The sequence below is a fragment of the Prenolepis imparis genome, unplaced genomic scaffold (genome assembly GCF_030444845.1).
Source record: "Prenolepis imparis isolate NDT839.2.m4 unplaced genomic scaffold, iyPreImpa1.0 SCAF_7, whole genome shotgun sequence".
Lineage (NCBI taxonomy): Eukaryota > Metazoa > Arthropoda > Insecta > Hymenoptera > Formicidae > Prenolepis > Prenolepis imparis.
In genome coordinates, this window is record NW_028141165.1 from 9292406 (window position 1) to 9316929 (window position 24524).

At 37.4% G+C, this 24524-nt stretch overlaps 1 protein-coding gene across 16 annotated transcripts in view; it reads left to right on the top strand.

The window, feature by feature from the left end:
• Nucleotides 1-24177, top strand: part of LOC145938405 (phosphatase and actin regulator 2) — a 279201-nt gene extending 255024 nt beyond the window's left edge. For 10 of the 16 annotated variants that reach the window (XM_083041994.1, XM_083041997.1, XM_083041998.1 and 7 more), the window contains 10 exons: nucleotides 2758-2991; nucleotides 5357-5581; nucleotides 6759-6996; nucleotides 8221-8253; nucleotides 10524-10669; nucleotides 13347-13518; nucleotides 16557-16612; nucleotides 16869-16972; nucleotides 17247-17419; nucleotides 17787-24177. In XM_083041994.1, coding sequence (XP_082898120.1) covers nucleotides 2758-2991; nucleotides 5357-5581; nucleotides 6759-6996; nucleotides 8221-8253; nucleotides 10524-10669; nucleotides 13347-13518; nucleotides 16557-16612; nucleotides 16869-16972; nucleotides 17247-17419; nucleotides 17787-17802 — 1397 coding nt within the window. In that variant the 3' untranslated portion in view covers nucleotides 17803-24177. The remainder of the gene's footprint in view (nucleotides 1-2757; nucleotides 2992-5356; nucleotides 5582-6758; nucleotides 6997-8220; nucleotides 8254-10523; nucleotides 10670-13346; nucleotides 13519-16556; nucleotides 16613-16868; nucleotides 16973-17246; nucleotides 17420-17786) is intronic. The other 6 variants (XM_083041990.1, XM_083041991.1, XM_083041993.1 and 3 more) reach the window with 6 other exon arrangements.
• The last annotated feature ends 347 nt before the right edge of the window (nucleotides 24178-24524 follow it).

Here is a 24524-nt window from a genome sequence, read left to right on the forward strand (position 1 = left end):
ATTGCGCGAACGTGAGCCGCTAAACAGAAATTTAATGTCCCATATATAGTTAAAATTAAAATAATTAAAAAATTACAAGTGATTATGACGATAATCCCAGGTGTGACAGCTGTCAAAAAGTTGACGGAAAATTTTTCACAAAGTCTTTTATCGTTATTCGAGAAATTAATGCGGTGCATTAAAATATTGAATTTTTTTCAACAAATGTGAGATGCTGTTTTGCAATAATTACACTCTGCAGCTTCTGGGAATGTTAAAGAATTGAAATTAAACGTGCTCTGACAACTCTAGACTAAAACTACTGAACTGTACATTCGCTCTTGCAGCGTTCTATATGTTGTTGACATTATTAGCAGCTTGTCGAAAGAACTGACGCTTACTTGTCGTCGTGCCTTCGGAATTCCATTGGCGTCTTTCCAAAACGACGTCAGCGAAGCTTCCGGGACGTATAAAATTCCGTCAAATGGCAGAATCGATTTTTACTCGCGCGCGCAAGCAGAACATATATTCTTTCGTAAAAGCAAGATCGGGCGATTCCTCTTTTATTTTTCCGCGATTTCGTATGTATCCTCTTCGCTTCTTTTATGTACGATTTTCCACGGAACACACGCGCGCGTCTTAATATTTATCGGCAACCTATAGTAATTCATCGTCGCGCGCGCTTTCCGACATCCAGTTATTTACGTCGAGCCCCTTTGTGATGTAAAAGAGCCGCTAAACATAGAGAAGGCGCGTGTATTTTTGCAGGAATATCGATTGCGCTACTTTAACTTTGTACGAAGCAAGGGCGATTGACTTTCCTCCGATTGTAGACGCATCAATACGTTTGATCCCGAATTCCATTATCGTTGAAGACAGAAGATTTCTGAACCGCAATTTCTGCGTATCTTTCCGCTTCTCATTGTCCGCGCCATATCGAGGTATATTTGAAATAGTCCTTTTTATCGTCAAATAGAATTTTATTCAATCGCACTTCTTTGATTACGAATGCCTCAATCTATAGATTTATTATTTATTTTTATATCAATGGTGTATAATGTCGCAATATTGCACTTTGTCTTTGACAATCGATAACAATTATCTGTCGTCAAATTTTATTTGACGATTTTATCTTTAAGTAATACATACATCTTGTGAAAACCCAATATGTTAGTTATATTATAGAAACAGAGATTGAAAATATATAATGATATTCTATTAGCTATTCTAATAGCATATTAAATAGCATATTAAATATGCATATACAAATTATTATAGTTCTTAATAAACTCTGCGTAATACAAAATTTAAGAAGAAAAGTCACACAGCTACTTCTCATCTTCTCATTTAACATCTGTACTTGCAATTTTTTAATGAAAAATTAATTGCCACAATAATTAAACGAAATTTTATACGTGGCTCCAAAATTAATGAATATTTTCCAAGTTTTCTGACAATCAATTAATTACATGCAACAAACACATGGATGGAACACACATCTTTTTCATTATTTAACAAATTAATAAAGGATGCTACATATGCTATAAAACACGGATGAAAAATGTTCAGTATAACCGTTCGTTTTAACATCGAAATATCCGATCGTTTGATCCATTGATGGAATCGGACTGAAATGGATTTCTGGTGTCTCGAAAAGTCGGCACCGATTGATTTATCGATGCGTATTGCCGGGTACAAAGTGAATTTTTGAGAAACTTGCACTTGCCTTTAATCGTAGCCGGATCGGAAATGTGTCAAGTTCTTGAAATCCGCAAAACGAACGGAATAACGTAAAATCCCGGTCGGCAGCGGTCGATATAACCGGTGTATCGCGCGAGAAGCTTTTTGTTCTGCTCGCACGTCGCGTTCGAGCTTGGAAATCGACGTGTCCTTTTTTTTTGTATGTGACGTATGTCATGGGGTGGGCATCGTGACGCATATGTCGAACTTTCGCAATGGTAGATAGATTTTCGACGGCAACCAATCAGTAGAACGACCGTTTTCGGAGGACGAGGACGCAAACGTAATTTGAATGAAGAGTTGCCCGACTCGCTTAACAGATTTTACCGTGATTCGATTCTTTTCTCGTAATTATGTACAAACATTATCTAATGCAGAAATGATTCTTTATGTAACAAATTCAGCTCATTATTTGATACCAATAATAGAAACGTAAAATATATCTAATATAGAGACGTATAAAAAATGATTTAATTTTATACTTTGCCACTGCCAATTAATTTTTTTACGTGTTATGTTACGTGTTAATTTTTTACAAGTTATGTGTCGAGCTATAAATATTAAAGTTTATTAAAAAATTATTTAAATATTATTTAAAATTACACGAGCAATTGCACACTCTCTTTTTAGCTACATCGACAGCATCGATCGAAAAAGTAACTCGAAAAAAATATTCCATCTCGCCTGGTGCGACCACGATTCGATCGAGAAAGCTAAAGAAAGCCGATAAATCACCACGATAAATAAATCGATCGAAAAGCAAAAGCTTGCAGAAGCGAGCGAGCAAGCCGCAGCAGCATTTTTCGCGGGAAAATAAGCGTGATCATCCGTATTTATTTGCACGCGAATCTGCGAGAAGTCGAACTTTTTCTCTGAGCGAGCTTATCGTCCTTTCGCGTGACTTTCGAAAAATTCACGAGGGCGAGAAATCGAGGGGGGCCCAGCCATAAAGCCAGCTGTAAAGCCGTCTGTCGCTGCGACTTCTTCTCTCTCGCCCACGGTTCTCTGACCGGTGTCGAATTTTCTTTTCTGTTACAGAGCCGAAGAAGGAAAAGACTGAACAGAGTGCGAATGGCGCGATATCGCCGAACAGGGGCGGCGGCGGAAAGGGCGGGGGCTGCGGCGAGCCGCCGGTCGCGAATCTGGGCCCCACCGGCCCGGGGGCGCCGGTCTCGGGCCCGGTCCCGGATTCCGGGGAAGGCCAGCAAAAGCCGAACAGGCCGAACACCCTCGACGCCAGGGTGGTAGCGAGGAGGCTGATCTTGTTCGACAGTGAGTAACACACCCGCGTGTGCGTTCGCGTATTATTCCCCGGGTATCGATCGATCGGTCGTCGTCTCGTCGTCTTCGTGGTCGTCGCTCAGAGAAAAGTTCGACGAAATGGATGGTATCAACGGAGGCGATATACGTCACGCGAGCGTATCGATTTTACAACGAAGGGTGAAATAATGGGATTGGCTCAAGTATCGTCGGACTAGACTATAAGAGGGAGGGAAGAAGGGTAGCGAGAATAACTTTGCCGGCTTAAACGGCCTAATATATAATTTTCCCCATAAGCTAATAACATGTGAAAAGGTATCTTTCCCCACGAAGCTTTTTAAATGGAAATTAAAGCAATTATTATTAATCATCGTACATACATTTTAAGTACCAGGTATATACTGTTATTACACTCTCGTGAAAACAGTGAACAGCTTTATTTACACGTTATTTAATTTGGCATTCACATATTTACCGAAATTAAATCTCTCGTATTCTTGCTTTTGCGTATTCGTATATATACAAATTTACTTGTTAGCCCATAATTACTCGAAAAACTTTCCTTGTGGCTGCGTATAAAGTATATAAGTTTGCGAGTATATATCAGCCGGCATAAACTTGGGTTTATATTTGTTATCGCTATGCAGCTTATAGAAACTTTCGAGTAAGAATTTTCTCTCCAGCCTTGAGAGAGAGAGAGAGAGAGAGAGAGAGAGAGAGAGAGAGAGGAGCATCATATTATAAGCAATAATAACATCCTTTTATATGCGATAACTTCTGGCCCGACTAAGAGCGATGAGTCCTCGCGAATTCGTGCCGCATGAATGCAATTATCATCGAGTGTATCACAGAAAGTTTCGTTATTGGATTTAGTTGTCCCTTTGACGAAGCTCGGTATATTATTTATCTCTAGCAACGTCTACTTTAATAACATTTATTAGAGGACCGAGAGAGATCAATAAAATGCAGATGTGTTGAGATATATATATACGAGTCATATCTGTCTCTTTAGTCGTCCAAAAACCTTTAGCTACAGTAACACGCGTTAAAATACAAACACAAAATTATTCAACAATGTTACATTTCATTGTTTATGTTACCATATGGTACCTGCGGATATTAAAATTTCAATTAGTGTAAACGTCGAATATTTAATTTAATTAATAAATTAATAAATGCGCCACAACACAATTTCAAGAGAAAAATCGATATTTTGATTTGCCATTTAAGCGATATCTTTTTATATTTGTCTGAAAAAAGAGAGAAAATAGAATTTTTCCTTGAAGAAATAAACTTTGGAAGGAAAGTTCTGCGAACAAATCGGGAACATTTATTATTATCAGCATCACCTGCTGTACCAAGCTAATAATACACCGTTCAGGAAATATATTTATTCAAATAAGTTTGACATGCTCACATCGCCCCGCGATACCTCGCCCACGACGTAAACTTATATGATATAGCATTTTGATATGTCGCTTGAAATTTTCTCTATAAATTTCGACCATGCTGAAATCAAATATATGTTGAAATATGCGCTCGTGATTAAGCGCGACCGGACCAGTCTTCCCGAGGGAATGTGTGGTAGTCAAAGTATCTCGTTGGTAACCGCCTGGAACTTCGTCCTTTTGTATGTCAGAATTTAGGTGCGCGACGTTATCAAATGGTCAGCAGCGAGCTTGCATCCAGCGAGTTATTTAACATTCCAGCCGATACCGGTCGCGAATATATGACGACGAGCCCGGTTATGAAAAATAATATGCCGGTCTCTTTATTTTGGGATGTAAAAATTAAATTCCGAAGAGAAAAATAATTTTAAAAAATAAAGGCCGAGCGTGCAAATTACAAAAGCGAGGACCAAATTAAAAATTCCACCCGGCATACCTGGCGCGGCCTGATTTAATAATAAACAAATTCGGGGAAGAGTCGCGAACGCGATGTTTCGCAAGCCTGCTGCCCTCGCGACTGCATTCGTCCGGCTTTGCCAAGATATTGTTGCTCCTGCATTGCGATGAATCATGTTTCTCTCGAAACAACTGGCGCGAGAAACTCGGGCGAGAGCGAGGAGAGCGAGTTTCTCTTTCGATTCGTATTCGGCGGAGAAGAAGCGCTTTTTTCGAAGCGATCATCATGTACCTTTTCTATTTTATTGCCATAATAAGAACGTCTTAATCTTACGGTCCTTTGAAATATCGAAGGAAGCGATAATTGAAAGAATAATTGTGGCTCGACGCAACGGAATGAGATTAACTAATAAAACAGCTGTGATAAGGGCACGTTTTTTCTATTCTATAATTTTAGGGATTGTATGATGAATTTCAGAGATTATATGATTATCTCGACATATCTTAAATCGCGTCTTTCCTTCTGTTTTCAGTGGACAAGAGGGTGCTGGATCCACCGAGCACCGACAATCAGCAGGTTATCGAGAGGTGTTATCCGTTACCACCTCAAAATACCCTGATGTTGTCGGAACTCCCGGAACCGCCGATTCCGCTGAGCGAAATCGGCCCTATACCACCCCCGCCCATGTTCAGTTCCCCGAGTCCTACTTTGCTGGCGAGACAACGGCAAATCCCGCTTTCGGATTGCGAGGATGAGGGTAAGTGTTATTCATAATATAAAGCTTAATTAATAATGCTTAAGATGAGAAGAGTAATTGGAGCAATTATAATCATATGAGAGAGAATCTCTCTCGCTTATTAGAATCCGCTCTACTAACACGATTCTAAGAATAAATCAATGTTTTCAATACGTTCGACGATACGTTGCCCCCCTTCCGCCTTTTAATCTCATTTCGAATTTCTTACAGGGAAAAAAAAATCTACCATAGCTAAATTTTAGCTGTCTCTATATTGCAACCTGAAATTTAGTTATCATGCCTTTTAGCTATGGTAACTAACATTTTTTAGCTATAGTTTAACAGAGAATTCTAGCTAAAAAATATTATCTATTATAGCTAAAATTTTAGGCATGATAACTACATTTCATGTGTAATATAAGGACAGCTAAAATTTAGCTTTGGTATCTAATTTTTTTCCGTGTACGTACAATACCGTGATATGTAAAATAATAGCCGGTAATGAGGCACATATTATTATGGAATTATTTAACATTGTTTATCTCATTACCGGCAATTTAATTTCATCGTTAATTATCGGTCTGCGCTAATTGATGACTACAATTCCGTATTGCATTGATGTACTTGTTTCTGTAATGATGCATGCCCAATTATTGACTATCGATCGTTATGATTGCGCCACCGAAACATAAATCAACCCCTTCTCCCTCCCCTCGTTGTAACTTGCCGCGGGTATATAATTGTATAAATCTGAAGAAGCAATCAACGCGCGCGCACGTGTGTTTGTATATTTCAATTAATAAATAATCAAATAATAAATTCATTTATTAACCCATAAATCATTAAACTTGTTTACTTGAATTTTCTGAGCTTCGATCAAACGACCATTTCATCTTTTTTGCGACGCAAAATTCTAAGTTCGTATTCTCACGTATAAATCTCAAACGTCAAACTACAAAATCAGATATAATAAAAGGGCTAATAAGAGCCAGGCGCAACAAACTTGTTTTTAAATTCTTCTCTAATTATTTTGAACGTTTCTTTAGACTAGCTTCAGCAGATCGACTGATTTACTATTAGCCTTTTTCACCTAATTTATATCAGAGTTTTTTATAAAATTTATTTATTATAACGCCAAACAATAGTTTACGCGTCTCTTGACGCGTCTCTTGACGATTACGCCTGTTACGTTCGATAGATGAGGAAGACGTCGATGTGGAAGAGGAGGACGACAATATGTACGTCTTCAGGGTGTCACAGCCGGATCCGGCGATCGACACGTCCCGTGTCGAGGAGATACCGGCGAAGGAGCCCAAGTTCCACGCCGTGCCGCTCAAAAGTGTCCTGAAGAAGCGGGGTTCCGGAAGCGGACCGGGCACGCCGACGCAAGAGAATAGGCCGCTGACGCTTCGCCAGGAGCTCCACGCCTCATTCAAGTTAGTGCCCTCTCCCCTCGCAATATAATATCCGCTTTACAGTTGCTCGAGTATATCCATCGATGCGAAAGTGTTCGAGAAAAGAGGAACCGATTAATTTAACTTATCGAGATTATTTTTATACGGCACGTTGATTCAGAGTGTTCATTTTTTCTTCGAAGGAAAAGAGTCAGGATGTTTGACGATTCGATGAAAAGTCGCGTGATTTATAATTCTAAATTATTAATAATTATGCGAGATTCAAAGATTAGAAAGCGTTGCAATCTTTTTTAGCATTTATGAAAAATTCTGCGCAAAAATGAGGAAAATCCGTAATTTGCAGAATCCATTTTAGAACTTGATGCTTTTCTAAAGTGGACTTTAAAAGATTATGGACTTATTTCATTCTCCGATTGTGAAGAGCTATCAATTTTAAAATCCTCCCTTTGCATTTATTGTGTGATTTATCGAGATTGTTAAAGAAACTTGGAGAGCGAATTTCACTTTGAACCGACGTTATATAGCATTGCCAATGATTGCGACGGTAATTAGGAGGCAAAAGCGCGGAATAAATGTAGAGAGCACGAGTATTTGCGGATTTTTCCGAACACTTCTCGCATCGAAACTCGAAACTCGCCGTAAGAATCGGGCGCTCTTCGAGAGCCATTCGGCGCAAATTCGCCGGGATAATCCGCTTTCTCTACATCGGCTTTTCTTTAATTAAAAATCGGGGCTTTCGTTCTTGAATGCCTCGTTTTCTCACGAGTCCCGTGAGTTGTTTGATACCGAAAACATCGCGTCTGCAAGCTTCGAGTACACCCCTTTCATTATTACTCTCATCTCTAACGGAAAGAGTAAAAAAATGGACGTCGAAGAGCCCTAATTTGTTTCGAACGTAGCCCTTTAATTTCCCGTCTCGCTGCTTGTAGTTTTTGCATCTGGCATCGCCTGCTTGAACGAATACGTAATAAATCTCTCGGATGTTAATCTTTATATTTATGCTAGACTGAGACAAAATATCTTGTTTAACAAGAAATATTATTTTTGTTCCATTAATATAATTTTGTAAGAAATATTAGATATGCTCGCCGCATATTTTTTTTTTTACGACGAAATTTGAAATGCGAGACGGACTTATTGAAGGGAAACGTACGCGAGTAATCATGGAATGTACTTCGTGCACCCATTTCGCCATTAACATGTCAGTCACTAGTAAAGCATCGTATTTTTCTTATGCTTAACCAGAAGGCCACCGTTGAGGCCTAGGATGAGAATATGGTAATTGGGCATTGGTTTAACTAAGCATGTGTGCGAACCGATATTGTATATATTATATATACATTATATGTACATATATATACGTATATTAAAGATATCTTGTCCTTTTTTTGACGTCTTTCATGGCGCGCGGTTGATCGCGAGAGAACCAAAATGTTCTAGTCTCCTTTTTTTTTTTCTTTTTTCTCTCCCTACGCGAGCGCCGCGCGCATGGCAATGTTCGAACGTTTTAAGCATGAGAAAACCTTAGGGAAATCCATGAAAAATCTTTCAGCCTTACGCTTGTCACGCCGCATATACATTCGATCACGCACGACATAGAAAGCCGCGTGAGTCGAATATCGCGCGAGCTGTCATTTTTCCCTCTCGCGTGATCGATCGATCTCGCGGGTCATGCGATCCATCATTAGTCGACAATATATTCGCTCGTGCCAACGCGAGACTCGTAAATCGGATAATTACGAAAAGAGAGCGACGAGGAACTCGTCATAATGATTTCGCTCTCGTGTGAGTATATATGCGTTCTTTCCATATCTCTTTCGTATTTATATCTTGGACATTGATTATATATCCCGTATTTTGATATTTCGATATTTATGTCCCGTTCATTCTGATATATATTTATATAAAGCATGCAACCTTTTTCTTCCTAAATATTAATAACTATAATTATTGCTGTGATGCATTTGACTTTTTTAAATATCGTGTTTTACCAGATTACAAAAACTTTTTATATTAATTAAGTTGTGAATTTATCTTATTCTCGTTTTTGTAATTATTTCCTGTTATCCTGCAGCCTCTCTTTCTTTCTACAGAAAGTCAGAATTTACAAACAAAATTGTTATATATATATCCTGCATTTTTTAATTATGACACAAGTTGTATGTAATTATTTCTCGAAATCATACTTATTCGCGGAAGCTTTATCGAAACTTGGAAAAAAGCTCTAGTAAATTTAGTATATATAATATTGAATTATAAAAAGTAATTTTATAGAGATTCGCGCACGAGAATCTTAAGCATTTAGTTATTACAAGAAACGCCGATTTTTGTTCGCATCACATTATTGCAGCTTTGGCGCTTTCAAGCTCGCCGGCTTCTTAACGTTGTTGAAAACGCTTTGAAAATATTTGGCCCGAGGTGATTCGCTTCTGACGTCACGCGCTACGCTCTCGAAAGAAGTAAAAAATTTAGTGTAAAAATGTTACAGTATAAAAACGAGAACATAATTGGCCCAGAAACCGTGGCATGCTTTTCGCGCTTATTGTTAGATCTTAACGATTTCTTTCACGAAGTTTTCGCACAGTATTACTAGTCTTTAGAAACGTCTTTAAAAGCGCAGCACAACGGGAATATTGACAATTTACCGCCGCAAATATAATATTATGAGAGAGATTCTTATGATAAATTTTATGTTACGAGAGAAGAGAAAATCTTAACTTTTTGCCGAGAACATAGTGCACACAGTCAAAGAGTGGCACTCGTGCTAAATATTCGTGAAATGTTTTCAGTCTCTAAGTACTCGGAGACATCTTATTCTTAAAAGAAAATTCACCGCAATAACTTTGGAAGTTTAAATTCAAAAATTCTCGACGCGCGTTGAAAGGCAGCTCCTCCGACCGATTCGAGAAATTGCAAATTCAATTTAAACACGTTGAATGCCTCGATTTAATTATCTCCATAATTATTTTAATCGTCGGTTCTCGCTGTATATATTTGAAAATGTTTATATATATATTTTTTTCATATTCATCGACAAAAGTCGTAGTTCAAGAAAGCAAGCGACACAAATCGCAAATGAGATTTGTATTCGCAATGAGGAACACATTAATTTCCATAATTATTACAATCGTTGTGTGTTATCCGGTTTCCCCATTTGCTAAATTTTTGTAAATAAATTTTCCATCTCATCCCGAACAAATCATCGTACAACACCGACGTGGATCGCGCGGAGCAAGTAGTACAATCGCGAATAAAGTTGACATATTCAACGTGTTGTCGAACCTCTAGCAGCCGGACTTGAACGCGAACGTCTGTCGTTTCACATGAGGTGTCCCGTTGTTCTCGACACATGTCACACACCACTATGCATCTTTTCTCTCTTTCTCTACTCTTCTCTGTCCATGAGCATATCCTATCTTTCGCATCTCTCGTTCTCTTGTAGCACCGTAGAGTAGAACATTGGTTCACGTAGCGTCAACCAAGCGAAAACGCTACCCCGAAATGTAAATTAACAGATCTTTTGCATCTCCCGTTCCTCGTTCTTTCAGCAGCCGACCGGTCAGATTTGGCCTCGCTTTGCCCTGCACGTTGGAGAACAAGGAGAACGCGCGGCCATATGTCATCAGGGAAGATGCGGATGGCGATTCCGGTGACGGACAAGTCCTCTACAGGGATGATTACGATGACGAGAAAAGTAAGTCTCATCCTCGATTTTATTCAATTTCTAAATTTGCAAATTCGACCTCGCGACGTAAAGATGTCTATTGACACTGTCATATGTTCGCGTTTTGTTATGCAATCGCGTATCAATAAGAACGCAGTCTAATATGTAGTGTATATAAATGGGATATTGATAAACGCAAATAAATTATTAACGAATAGAAATAAAAGAATCAGTTATGTTATATATACCTTGCTTAATTAGTTAATTAATTGTTATATTAAATAAATCAAATAGTCTGTGCAAACTATGTATAAAATATATCTCAAACAAAGAACGTAAGGGGTGAGTTATACTCATTACGACATAGTTTCTCACTTATCGCGAAATAATGGAACGAATAACTTTGCAAAACTCAATTTTTTTCGACGTTTTTGCCGCATGCATTTGCCTCTCTCGGCCATCAATTAGGCAGATTAGAAACTTTATTTCGTTCCATTGTCGAATTTTAACGGATTCGCTGTGTGTGCATTACGAAAACATGGAGTTGCAGTCGTGTACCGGTGGAAAATCAATCATCTCCCCGCGGAAATAAATATGCCACGACTTTTTTCAAGAAAATTCGCATTAAAATTCCGCCGCAGTCGGACGCTTAAATCACGTGCGCTTGCATACGCGCGTATGCATCGCGATAAAAATGCAGCTATATATGCGAAAGGCCGCACACACGGGGGGGGAGAGGGCTAGGGCTATGTTTATTTCGCGCTTTTGCTATCATAAATTTCCGTCGAAATATACGAGGTTTCAAATTCTCGACGCAAATTCGGTGAATGGACTTCCGAACGGATTCATAAATAGTTTCGCGATAAAGTTTACTCCGTTGCCTCTCTTTTTTTCGCGCAAAAGAAGAGAGGAGGACCGTTCTAAATCTCGAAGAATATAGTTTGGAAAAAAGCCGAGTCAGTCGCAGCTGCCAGAGGAACTTTGCGGAACGCAGAAACGAGAGAAAAAAGAAACTCGCGAGAAAACTTGACGGACTTCAAACATTTGCGAAAGTTGAGAAAATTCATAAGAAGTTTTGACGTGCCAGCGGCAGACAATCACTATGAACGCTCTTTGAACAACTTGACATACGTATTTTCGCGTCCGAAATTGAATTTGATGTTCATTTCATAAGTATACTGCTCGCAATAATTTTTTTTGTTAAAGATAAAGATAATTTAATCGCTGAATGTTTCAAAGCGAAATACCAAAAAGTTTGTAAATGCCTTATTATAAATAAATTCTATATATATGCAGAGAGAATTTTCTCTTAGAATTTACTCTGAAAATCATGGTAATCGTGATAATATGGTATGGAAAGAATTTTATGAAAATTTCTTTGATTAATATTTATCACAATAAACATAATAATATCTACACGTTAAAATATAAAACATGTTTGAATAATTTTACCATGCAGTTTAATAAAATTAATCAAACCTGTTTTATATTTTATTGTGATAGATATTATTTTTATTGTGATAAATATTAATCCGATAAATTCTCATCAAATTCTTTCCATACCATATTATATATATTCGAAGAGAAAATTCTCTCCGTGTAGAAATATATCAATTTATAGATTATATTCTTTTTAGAAATATAATCACTCTTGTATATTTTAAAATAGAGTTGTAACTAACAACGCACTTATAGATAACGCGCATTTTCTTCATATTGCTATAAATGATCTAATAAGAAAATAATCTGCATGATCGCTTTATCGCGGATTAAATGTTTCTCAGGAAATCCGAGCGGATTTCCCAACATTTTAAATCAGCCTTCAGCGCCCGGACTAATTATATTCGCGCCGGGTCGTACGTATGTATATGTGTGTAAGCGAATATTGAGAGGTTTATATTAATCCCTCAAAGACAGCTGGCAAGAGAGTGTGTCGCTCAGTGCTTTCCTAGTCGTTCTTTAGTCTGGATTTATCTCGCGTGAGGCTTCTCGCTCGCTAAATTATTATCGAACGTGGGCGGGGTGGACGATCATAAAGTTACTCTCTTAAATCCACGAGCTTAGAGATCCTCCCCCGAAAAAAATTCATATATCCACTTTAAAATTCATTCCCTCCCGACAAAGTACGCGATCGAGGAGAGGAGTTCTCCGGCAATTTCCGAAACGCGTAGTAGTGATTTCGGCGAACCGGGTCAGTGCTGCGAAAGCCAATGCGGTAATTAATATCCTCCCGGGAATCCCTCGATTTCGATTACGCTTGGAACACGTTTCGGGCGAAGCAAGCTTTTCGTACGCCTTCACCAATTCGGGAAGGTGAAAGAGGAGAGAAAGACAGAGATAGAGTGATGACACGATGCTGTCGATATGGACCGCGTCGACGGTGTCGATCGTCTGCGCCTCGATCGAGCCCGTCGAACACGCCCCGCTGTTGTACCGCAGCTTCAGCTGCTCGTCGATCCTGGAGGGTAATTAGCGATCGTGACGTATGACTCTCGGACGCGAGATTAATTAATTTAACGCCGATGCGCAATTTAACGTCTGCGCGAAATTCATTCCGGCTCTTTTGTTTTAAGAAATTTGCATCTGATTATATTCTATTAATGATAATCTTAAAAGTAATTTATTCTTATTACTTAAATTAATTCCTCTTTGACGTTTCTCTTTTATATCGGTGTAATAATTCAGATTAATGAATTAAGGGCAAAAGTTTCTGTTTTGACAGGCCGTTTGGCAGCCAAGATTGCGCGCAAGGAATCGCTTTCGCTGAAGCTCGCTCTCAGGCCAGATAGACAAGAACTCATCAATAGAAACATCCTTCAATTGCAGTCGGACAATGAGAGACAGGAAACGAAAGAAGCAATTGGTGCCAAGCTCATCAGGTGAGAAAATTATTTTGTCATCTATCTCGTAATATGAGATAGTAATATGAGATAATGCAGTAAAAATCAATATTAATATTAATATTTAAAAAAAATAAAACTTCTTGTAATTTAATAGTCGTATTCCAGATCCGTAAAAGAAATTTAGCGTATTCAAAATTATTTTTTGATAATGACAAAACTGCGCGTATATTATTTCTGAAAAAATCGATTTCTCTTTTGTTTTTTCCGTTTTGTTTTGTCTGTCACGACTGATCAGGGGCTGCGCATAATAAAAGAAATAAGAAACAGAGAATAAAGAACAGAAAACAGGAACAGAGAATAAGGAACAATTCAATATAAAACATATGAAATATAATTTAATAACGCAGAATAAAGAAACAGAAGAATAGTGCTAAGGAACAGTGATGAACGTTCTCTATTCTGCGTTACTAAATTACATTTCATATGTTTTATATTGAATTGTTCCCTATTTCCTGTTCCTGTTTTCTGTTCTTTATTCCTTATTTCTTATTCCTTTTATTGTGTGTAGCCCTTACATTTGTATATTTTAATATATAACACAGAAATAATTGTCAGAAAGTTTTAATCATGTTCATGAATATGTAAATGTATATGAACTATAAATACGACAATTTTTAATACTTTTATTTGCTTGGCATAAATTTTTTAGTTTTTTAAAGAAAATTATGTAATTCATTGTTTTAAAAGTTAACAATTTCTTAATTCTTTTTATATAAAGTTAACATATAATTTCTTAACTCTTTTTTCTGAATTGCGCTCTAGTTAATTTTTGGTAATTAATCTACATATACAAATAATATTATACATATATGTATACATACAATACACTCACCGATACGATGCGCAACAGCAGAGCTCTATAGTACACAGCGTTGATCTATAACATATAAAAAATACAAATTTATATAATATATATACCAAATAGTTTTCAAAATAATTAATATTTGAAAAAGTCAATAATGTGCAATTAAACTTTTATTCGTACCGTAAAATATATTTAATAAAATTATGTAATAAAAATTATTAAACTTTTTAATTATTTTTTTATATTTAAATTTATATAAAATATAATAAAATTTAATTTTTAAAACGCAAGTTAAATAATTATAAATTGTATAAACAATATTGAAATTATATACATATATATGTAATACAATTTTTTATTATTAATTATCTAAAATTATAATAAAGTTTAATATAATAATTTTCTTTTCTGTAAATTAATTTAAATATTCATATTTATTTTTTTTCTCAAATTATTTTTTTTTTTTATTTTATTCCAAATTTATTCTTAAAATATTAACTTATTTTAAACTTTAAATATATAAATTATATAGAGATAATTATATAAATTATATATAGACTATATATTTATTTATTATATTTATATAATTTATATAATATTTATATAATATTAATTTATATAAATTTGTTTTAATTATAACCTACTTACCGCATGGTTGCTGCGCCGTTGCCCGATGCCTCCCCGGGCTTCCTCTTCCTCTTTTGTTCTCGTAGCGTCTTTTTGGCACTTACACAGCACACGCTTGCGAAAATACGATCACGCGCGCGCATTAATCAGCAAAATAAAATAATGGCACAATTTGAACGACACTCCCGACGTTAATCGTACGCGACGTTAATCTATACGGTACTTGCGATTTTAATCGCGCGATACTTTGTGCGGAACTCCCGACACTCGTACGTGACTTTTCATACTGCACTCCCGATTTTAATCGTACGCATATTTTACGCGCTTTTATTAATTATACGCGACGCATATTTTAAGAGAACAGCACGCGACAATTATAATTATACGAAGCTACGATCCGCGCGGCGCGAAATTTACGCGGGATGTCGCCGCAATGATGCCAACTGACAAAATACGCGGCAAGTCGCCGCAGTCATGCCACCTGTAAAAATAATTATAGAGATTATAGTCTTTCGCGATTAATCGAATAAATTATGTAAATTATATTTCGTCGAATAAATTCGATCGAAATATATATAAAATATGATAAAATTTAATTTTCATACAAAAAGTTGTGTGCATTATTATGAGAATTTTATTATAATTTATTTATTAAAAATTATTAAAAGTTATTAAAAGTAAAATATCCAAAATCCATCCTATGCATTGCATTATACATTTATGTAAAATGAATCGTTATCGCGGAGATAAAGGAGTAATTAAAATTTCACAAGTAACAAATAATAATGAACGAAATAAGTTAATCTATCTACGACAAGGTTAAATCCGCCGTTGCCCGATGCCTCCACGGGCCTCCTCTTTTATTCGTACTCATATGTGGAGTCTTTATGTACTTACACAATAACACACGCTCGCGAAAACAAGATTAATTACAACAACATCCGCATTTATCAACAAAATAAAATAATCGCACTTTGAACGGTACTCCCGATGTTAATCGTACGCGACTCTACACGGCATTTCCGACTTTTATCGCCCGATACTTTGTGCGTAACTCCCGGCATTCGTACGTGACTTTTCATACGGCACACTCCCGATTTTAATCGTACCCATGTTTTACGGGCTTTTGTTAATTATGCGCGACGCATATTTGAGAGAACAGCACGCGACAATTATAATTATATACGAAGCTACGATCCGCGCGGCGCGAAATTTACGCGGGACGTCGCCGCAATGATGCCAACTGAGAAAATACGCGGCAAGTCGCCGCAGTGATGCCAACTGTCTAATTAGAAATTACCAGTCGTTCGATTAATCGATCGTCGAAAAGATCGATTAACATAGCGTAAATTTCGCGCGTCTTTTTCAAGCTCGTCTGAAAACGAGCTTGAAATAACAGCTGTCTCTTGAAAAGATTACGCGCGGATAATGGGACGAGTGGTCTCGGCCGCGGTGAATCACATTGTTTGCACAAAGTGGATGCCCCTCTTCCTCCCGCGAATCTCTCCTCTCTTTCCCTCTCGAAAGGAGATTAAAGTGGCCGATGAACTTACAATGATTTACGTTACCATTCTCATTTCAGGCGGCTGAGCATGCGGCCGACTCAGGAGGAACTCGAGGAGAGGAATATTTTGAAAAGTGAGTTTACTTCATCAGTTTTCTCGTCGATTGCGAGCAACGTCCGCGCGAGGATTTTGAGATCAATATTATACGTCATTTACGAAAGCTAAATTTGAAAAAAAATTAAATAATCTCTTAGAATTCAAGAATTATATATACATATTTGCTTTAGCTTGATAAAACAGTTTACTTTCCACAAAGACTGAAATTAAATATGTGTTTACTTTGTGAAATCGAATGGGATTAAATTTCAAGTTGCAATGTTCTTTTCCAGAGCAAAGTCCTGCCGAGGAAAAGAAGCAGAAAGAGGAAAAGAAACGCTATCTCCTGCGCAAGTTGAGTTTCCGACCAACCGTCGAAGAACTCAAGGAGAAAAAGGTGATTATAAGGGGGAAAAAAAAAGTTTCTTCGTAAAGCTTTATGAATTTTCGTTGCCCTACGTATGTTCTTTAACATTTTACGATTACGTAGACTGATTACATGTATATATGTATATCGATTGCAAAAGATAAATAGCTAAATTTAAATTCAATCGATATATTTTATCGTACCTTATTTTACGATGCTATTTTCTGATAAGAATTTAAAGGACTACGATAAAGCGCTATAAAAACGAAACGCGATATATCTATCTTTTTCGTTCTTCCTGCAGATTATTAGGTTCAACGACTATATCGAGGTAACGCAGGCTCACGATTACGATAGAAGAGCCGACAAGCCCTGGACGCGGTTAACTCCGAAGGACAAGGCTGCCATTAGGAAGGAATTGAACGAGTTCAAGAGTTCGGAGATGGCCGTTCACGAAGACAGCCGACACCTCACCAGGTACATTTTACGAATTTATAGCAAAGCCATTTTGAAAGCACAGTTTGCACTCAGCATTTTATTAAAGTGAAGTCCCGCTGAATGTACAGTATTTAAAAAATTGGGTTGAAAAAACTACGTTGTACTACTGAACATTATAGACTCGATAAAACTTGATAATTTAATATACTCTCTGAACTTGAAGATTAAACCATGAAAGCTTAGCTTACCAAAACTCAAGTAATTATCGATTGCATGTAATTGAAAAGTTATTGATACTGCATATAATTCGACTAATATGAATAATATGATATGAATAATATAATTCGAATAATTATATATTTAATTCGATTATAATTTTTAATGAGTACCTTTCTATTTTTTGCAGGTTCCATAGGCCATGACAATAGCAATGTGTTGAGGTGCTACAGTGTGGTGCGGGTATACGTGAAGGTGCAGTGTGGTGGCCTCGTGTTTTAGCTGGATAAAAAGAAAAGTATCGTGGCTCTTCTTTCCGAATTTAACGACGGAGTGCGCGATACTCGTCCGATCGGCGACGGTGATTTCTTTGACGTTGCTGCGTCGTGTCGCCATTCGTCGTTGTCGCCGTACATCATTCACCGGCACTTCCTCCGTCATCGTCATTTACACACGTCAGCGGCGAGCGCCACCATGACGTCGACGAAGATTGTGATAGGGTGACCCGTCGTCCCCGTCGAAGAGGATGGGTAGCGGGTCGCTCGCCGATTTCTTTTCTTAAGGGTCGTTCACACTCGTGCTTAGCCGCGCATAGCTCCTCGCTCGTTTTCCGATATCTATCTAATCCTTTTATGTCTTTCTTCGGCGCCGACTCGAACGACAATGTCGTTGCAGTGCATACATCGAGAGACGAATCTCTTATATATTCTCAATATTCTCGAAATATTCTTGAAACTCTGCGCGGTGAATTCTGAAATAGGTATATACCGTGCGTATCTTCTTCCGCATATTCATTGAAGCTTAAAAAACTAACATTTATCTTCAAATTTACTCTCGAAAGCTTGCCGCTGTGAAAAATCAAAATGCTGTACAGAATAAGTAAAACTTTTTTATAGAAACGTTCGATGTGTGTTCGCGTCTCGCTGAATAAAATCAGAAGTAAATTTCTGATGGTATATCGTGTCTCATTCATACTTGACGTTTCATGTTATGAATTTTATAAATTGTTTTTCCTCTTTGTTATGTGTAAATTAAAAAAAATAATGTGAGAAAGACGTGAAAAAACGCGAGATTACGTCTGTCACGAATAAGTTTTAGCGATAAAAAGATGATACGCAACCGAAACGCGTGTCACACGCATATATCGACGCGTGAAAATGTGTAGATTAGTCGCGCATATAAGATTAAGATTAAGCGCGAGACACTTTGGCATAATTCCATGGACACTGCGAGCGCGCGCGTGTGAACATACCCTTAAAACGTGTAAAACACCATTTTGCAATCAAGCTAGCTCATCAGTGTCACCTGGCATCGTTGTAAATGTAAATCGTTTCAAGTTTCGAGCCATCGTAACGCGTAGATTATGTGATACGTCTTGTTGATATCACTCGAAAAAAATACTCGAACCCTATAAAAAAAAAAACATTCAAGAAGAAGAGATACATCACATTACAAGCGATAATCTCGTAACTAACGTCGTCGTGAGTTGAGTTTAGTTGACAAAAAAAATGTTTTAGTATTAATATTTTTATACGTTGACGAATATATAAAAGGCAAAGAAAAAAAAGTGTTTCCGCAAAATAATTTTTCGATATAACTCTCGTTTTTAACGATTAAGAGTCTATTCGGCTGACGTCCGAAAATGTGATTTACGATAATTCCATGTTCTTACGATTTTGGCGCGATGATCCGCGGGCAGAGTATTCATTGCTTATGACACACTAACACAATTGCGTGCATAGTTTGTTGAGCTCTTCGTACGCGTCGCGCGAGGAATGAAAACAGCCATTCGGTGTCTACGACAATCGGTCGACTGCTCGATCGACATAATAACTGTTTTCCTTTACTGCCAGGTATCACTCTCTCGTGGAGCTGCCTTGAGTCGCAAGCGCTTACGATTATCTAAAGAAAAAAAGATTAGATATACTCCGTTTGCGGAAAATCAGAGATGCATTGTGCAATGTAACTTTGTACAGAAGTATGCATAGCGTGTATATTAGTGATTATTATTATTATTATTATTATTATTATTATTATTATTATTATTATCATCATTGTTACGTCTCTCGATAATCTCGCTATAGGGACACGCTCTGTTGTCCTCGTTAATTTCGATCGCGCGTGCGCGCGCTTTAATCGCAGCAATGTTAATAAATTTCTTAAGAGCAAAACGCGTGCTAGTTGTTGTTCCGTATTCGTCGAGTACGAATGTAGTAATTTTACAATGGTTTGGCAAGAGGAAAGAATCGTTAAACATATCTTCGATAAATACGATATATGTTTGCTAAGCATCTCGAAAAAAATGCATTATTGGCCTGTAGTAATAAAGGAAAATATATCAAAATCGAATGTCTCTCGTAGAAGTTTATTATTAATTTATACTCGCAGAAGCCGGAACATCAACAATAATTATTCCGCTCTTTGTAAAAGCAATTTGCTGGATCAACAGTGAATCGTAGTCCTATATAGTTCTGTCTATAATGCAGACGAAGAAAAATTGAATTAGGCAGAAAATTAGCGTTAATTGATGTCGGTGAGATAACCGGCTCGTAGTGTCTAAAATCGTTCGACCCGTTGTTCTGATCGGAAGGTAGAACGAAGAAACATTCGCGTTATACAAATCGCTAAAATGTTACGCGTAAATTCGTATTTAGATTCGCAGCTGATCGAAAGAACGAAGTCAAACGACAGAGGAAAAAAAAAAAGAAGAAAAAGAATGACGAGAGAGAAGACACGTGCCTCTCGATGTGCGATGTCTTGCACGCTTATCTCTGGAAGCTTCTTGCATCTCCTCTCCCGCTTGTCCTTCCCCAGGTTTGTGTAAAACTGACTCTCTTGCCCACGTCACTATTGACGCGAGCAGAGAGATTCGTGAATCGATCCCTCCTTATTTTGGAGAATGGCGAACGAAACAAGAGAGAAAAGATTGCGAGCTACGATCTTGCGCGACGCGCAAATCCACAGCAGCAGTGAGTAAAAAGAAAAAAAACAAGTGATCGATTCTACTTTCCTCTCCTCGTTTAGAGATCCTAGTTTTTAACGATCGTCCAATGGGGTGAGAGGATCGGTGTGTAATGTGTCGATCTTTCTCTTAACCCGTCGGTGAACTCAGCTGTTCGATATTAATTCGTCAACTTCGAGGTCGTCGAAGGTAAAAAGGACAAGACACCTCTACCTTCGGGAAATACCACGAAGAAGTACGTCATAAGGAACGTCATAAAATAATGAGCAGGGAGATTAAAGTGTCTCTCTCGTTCCATTGGTCGAGCGCTGTGGCTACCATGTAGTCGAACAAATATATCCATTTCCGGATTGTCTGAGCCGGTGTGAGTGTATACCCGTGCGTGATATGTGTGTATATGTATGTGTATGAAGTAATGCGCGAAGAAAGATTGATATGAACAAATATTTTAGAAAGAGAGTGGTCGAAATTTGAATGAAACGTCTCTGCCAACAGTCCTTTTTTCTCCCTATGCTACGTTCGAGAACGTATTTTTGTGCATGCTCGCGTGTGTCATATATACTATCTGCATATACATTTTAAATATAGCCAACGCCACTTGAGTCATATATATCTATATATAGTAGAGATTAAATTAGAAAAATGCCAGTTTCAATGTCGAAGTACATTATTAAAAAATATCGATAAATGTATTTATCACACGGCAGAGAGATTAAGCGCTCTTATTAAATTAAACTTTTGTGAGCGTGAATAGCTAACACAATTTTTATTTTTTATATTTAATTCCAATTAGATTTTATTTAATAGAAAATTTAATTTTAAACTCTGAAAATATTTAACATTGCGGCGTTTTGACGGCATCCTCGTTAAATTATGAGTCAAGAACAATAGTTTGCAAATGGGCTATAGCGATAACATGTTACGCCCTGCATAATAAAATTCTTCACCACTTAGCGAATATCAGAAATTTTGTATTGCTCGTTGATCTTTGAATGCAGTTTTGATGTAAAGAAAAAAAACTTAAAAATTTAGACAATATTCAACGTATTATTATCAATAGATCATGTGCGCGAATAAGTGACTGACTGTTTTCACAAATATAGAGGGTCTACACATTTTTGATCCGTAGAGAGACGTTCTCGAGCGTAAATCTGATACATATATATCTTCACATCTGTTCGAAACGTCCACTCTCTGAAGCGTAAAAACCACAAAGCAAGAAAAAGTAAAAAAGCACGCGAAACATACGTCTAATAATGTGAATGATGATGATTTTGTTGTACATATTAATAATATATAAATATATAGAAAAAAAGAGCCCACACACTCTGCTACACGCTACGCGATATTACGCAATGTGTATGTATATATTATATATATATAAACGGTGAATACTTATATAAAAAAATATTAATTTTTAGATAACTACGCGCTCTAAAAAATGCAAAACAATACACCATATACATATATAAATATTATACATATGAATATATATGACGCGTACAAGCAGTATGTGCATTTTCCAGCACAGATAGATAGTTGGTATTTTGTGTACAAAAACTGAAAAACAATTGTTGGACATTCTCTGGATGACCGCGCGCATCACGACGAGGGTAGAAAGGGAATGATGAAATTGCGAAATTCGAATTCTCCGTTGCAAGTTCGGCGTTTTGCTGAAAACAATTATATATACAATCGACGATGCGGAATCGCACTGACGCGCGTCGTCACGAATCATCGACCCCCGTAGTTACTTCATGTATCGTCGTCTATCATCTGTAAATGTAATGATATTATTGTCCGAGCTTAGCGTACTCTCTCTCGTTCGCATCCTTACTCGACGACGCGCGTCCGAGCCGTTCCCCTATTGCATCGCGCAAATTATAATCGTGACGTTTATTCTGCAAGCGAATTTTTTTACACAGAAGTAAAGAGAAGAGATGATCAATCGGCTGAATAATTCCCTTTAAATGATTCCGACAAATTTCAACGAACGTTATTTCTCTCTCTTATGTAAATTTAAAAAAAGTAATGTTTTATCTGTATTTATCTGTATAAGAAAAATGTATTTAAAAAATATTATATAAGTCTTTCTCGCGTAAAAAAAGTGTTGAGAAACGAGGCTGTACGAAGTTGTTTCGCGATTTGCAGAATAGCGGAAGTCCTGCGCGATATCCGTAATAGTTGTCAGGTTGTAAAAAAAAAGACAAGTAACGGAAGTGAATTTGTCGTAATCACTGAACACACATAAACACATACACATATGTACACAGACGGACAATTCTACTTGTATTATATTATCTTAACAATAGTGAAGCATTGTAATAATAAATAACAACAATAAGGAATAATAGCAATTTAAGGGTGAATGTAAGAAGAGAAAAAAAAGCGCGTGAGAGAGAAAGAAAGAGAGAAAGAAAATGCGTGTATGTGTATGTTGTATCGAGAGCGAACAGTTCTCCAGCGGGATTTTCTGCGATGCTGAGGAACCCCGAGAGGTTCGCGATCACCAGAATAGGCTTTAGGGCGCTTTCACGCTGGATACTCCGCCAGATTCTCCGATTTGCTTAAATAAAGGGTAAACGCGAACGTCGTAAAGGGGAGAAATGGTCCGGATGACAGATGAATCCGGCTCCGAGTATCCGGCGCAAGGGCAAGCAGCCTAGAGATTTTTACCAAAATGACTCCACGCCAGATGACGGGGGGTGGAAGCAGTTATAATTAGATGTAATTCGTATTTTCGTTCTGTTTCACGAGCGAAAATACCCTCTCTCTCTTTCCCATAGTTTTTTGATAAGAAGCAGCGATATGTGTGTGAAGGGATCGCTTCGGCGATCATTCGTACGACTTTTGACGATCATTTTGCCGTTCCGTGTAAATCCTGTAAATCTTATCCTCTGCTCCGTCGATCGTACACGATCATCGAGAATCGCGTTTCCTGGGAGAAAAAGCGACGGACAAAGTGTCGGACCCTTTCCCGCCTTTGCTCAGGGGATGAAATAATCTCCCCCTATCTCTTGGAGATCATTCGCGCGTTTCGTGTCGGGCGCGAAAGATTATCATTAAGGATAGATCATCGAGGCGTTAGTTAGAACAGGCATTCTCTCTTTCAGGATAATACGTAGAAGCGCCTGAATAATTATCTCGTGCTTATGTAGCGACGTAATTATTCGCGCCTCGTATATTATTTGCCGCCGCACGATTTATGCATGCAATGTTTTTAAGAAAACGTTAATTTTTTCGCGCGTGCACAAAGCGCGTTTTTCTCTTTCTATATATATACTTGTCAATTTGTTCGTCGATATTTCCTCCCTTCGTCGTTTCTCGATTCGGTACACTCGGCCAGTGATCGATCGCTGACACGCGTTGCACGGGACGTAATTTTGGGAAAATTGTATTATATATCGAGACCGAAAAATCCTCTATATGTAAGAATAATAATGTATATATGATTATATATATATATATAAACTTGAATTAATTGCACTCTCGAGAGAGCAGCTGCCCCTTGATCCAATGAAGAAATCGAGGCGCACCGAAAATCGGACAGAAAAATGGAGAAAGAAACGAAGAAATTTATATGCGCGGATACGTATTAAAAAAAAAAAAAAGAACGAGAGAAAGAAAAAAAAGAGAGAAAAAGCACGTTGTTCTCGCATTCATTTCGGAAAACGCTGCGTTCTAATCCATTTTTGTTTCGTTGTTAGTTTGTACGCACTACGATTATCGCAATTTATTGTATTATCGACGAGATACTGTAACAAACAAAAAATACTGTTAACTATTCTTAAAAAAATTAAAACTTTTGTAAACTGAAATCACACCTGTGAAGTCGGCGAAGAGTTTATTTACTTGATACTTCCTTTTCAAATACTTGACATCTGATCGATCCTTCCGAAACGAGCTACATTAAATTTACGCACGGAGAAAAATAGTAAATCATATAATATAAATCAAAGTAACCTT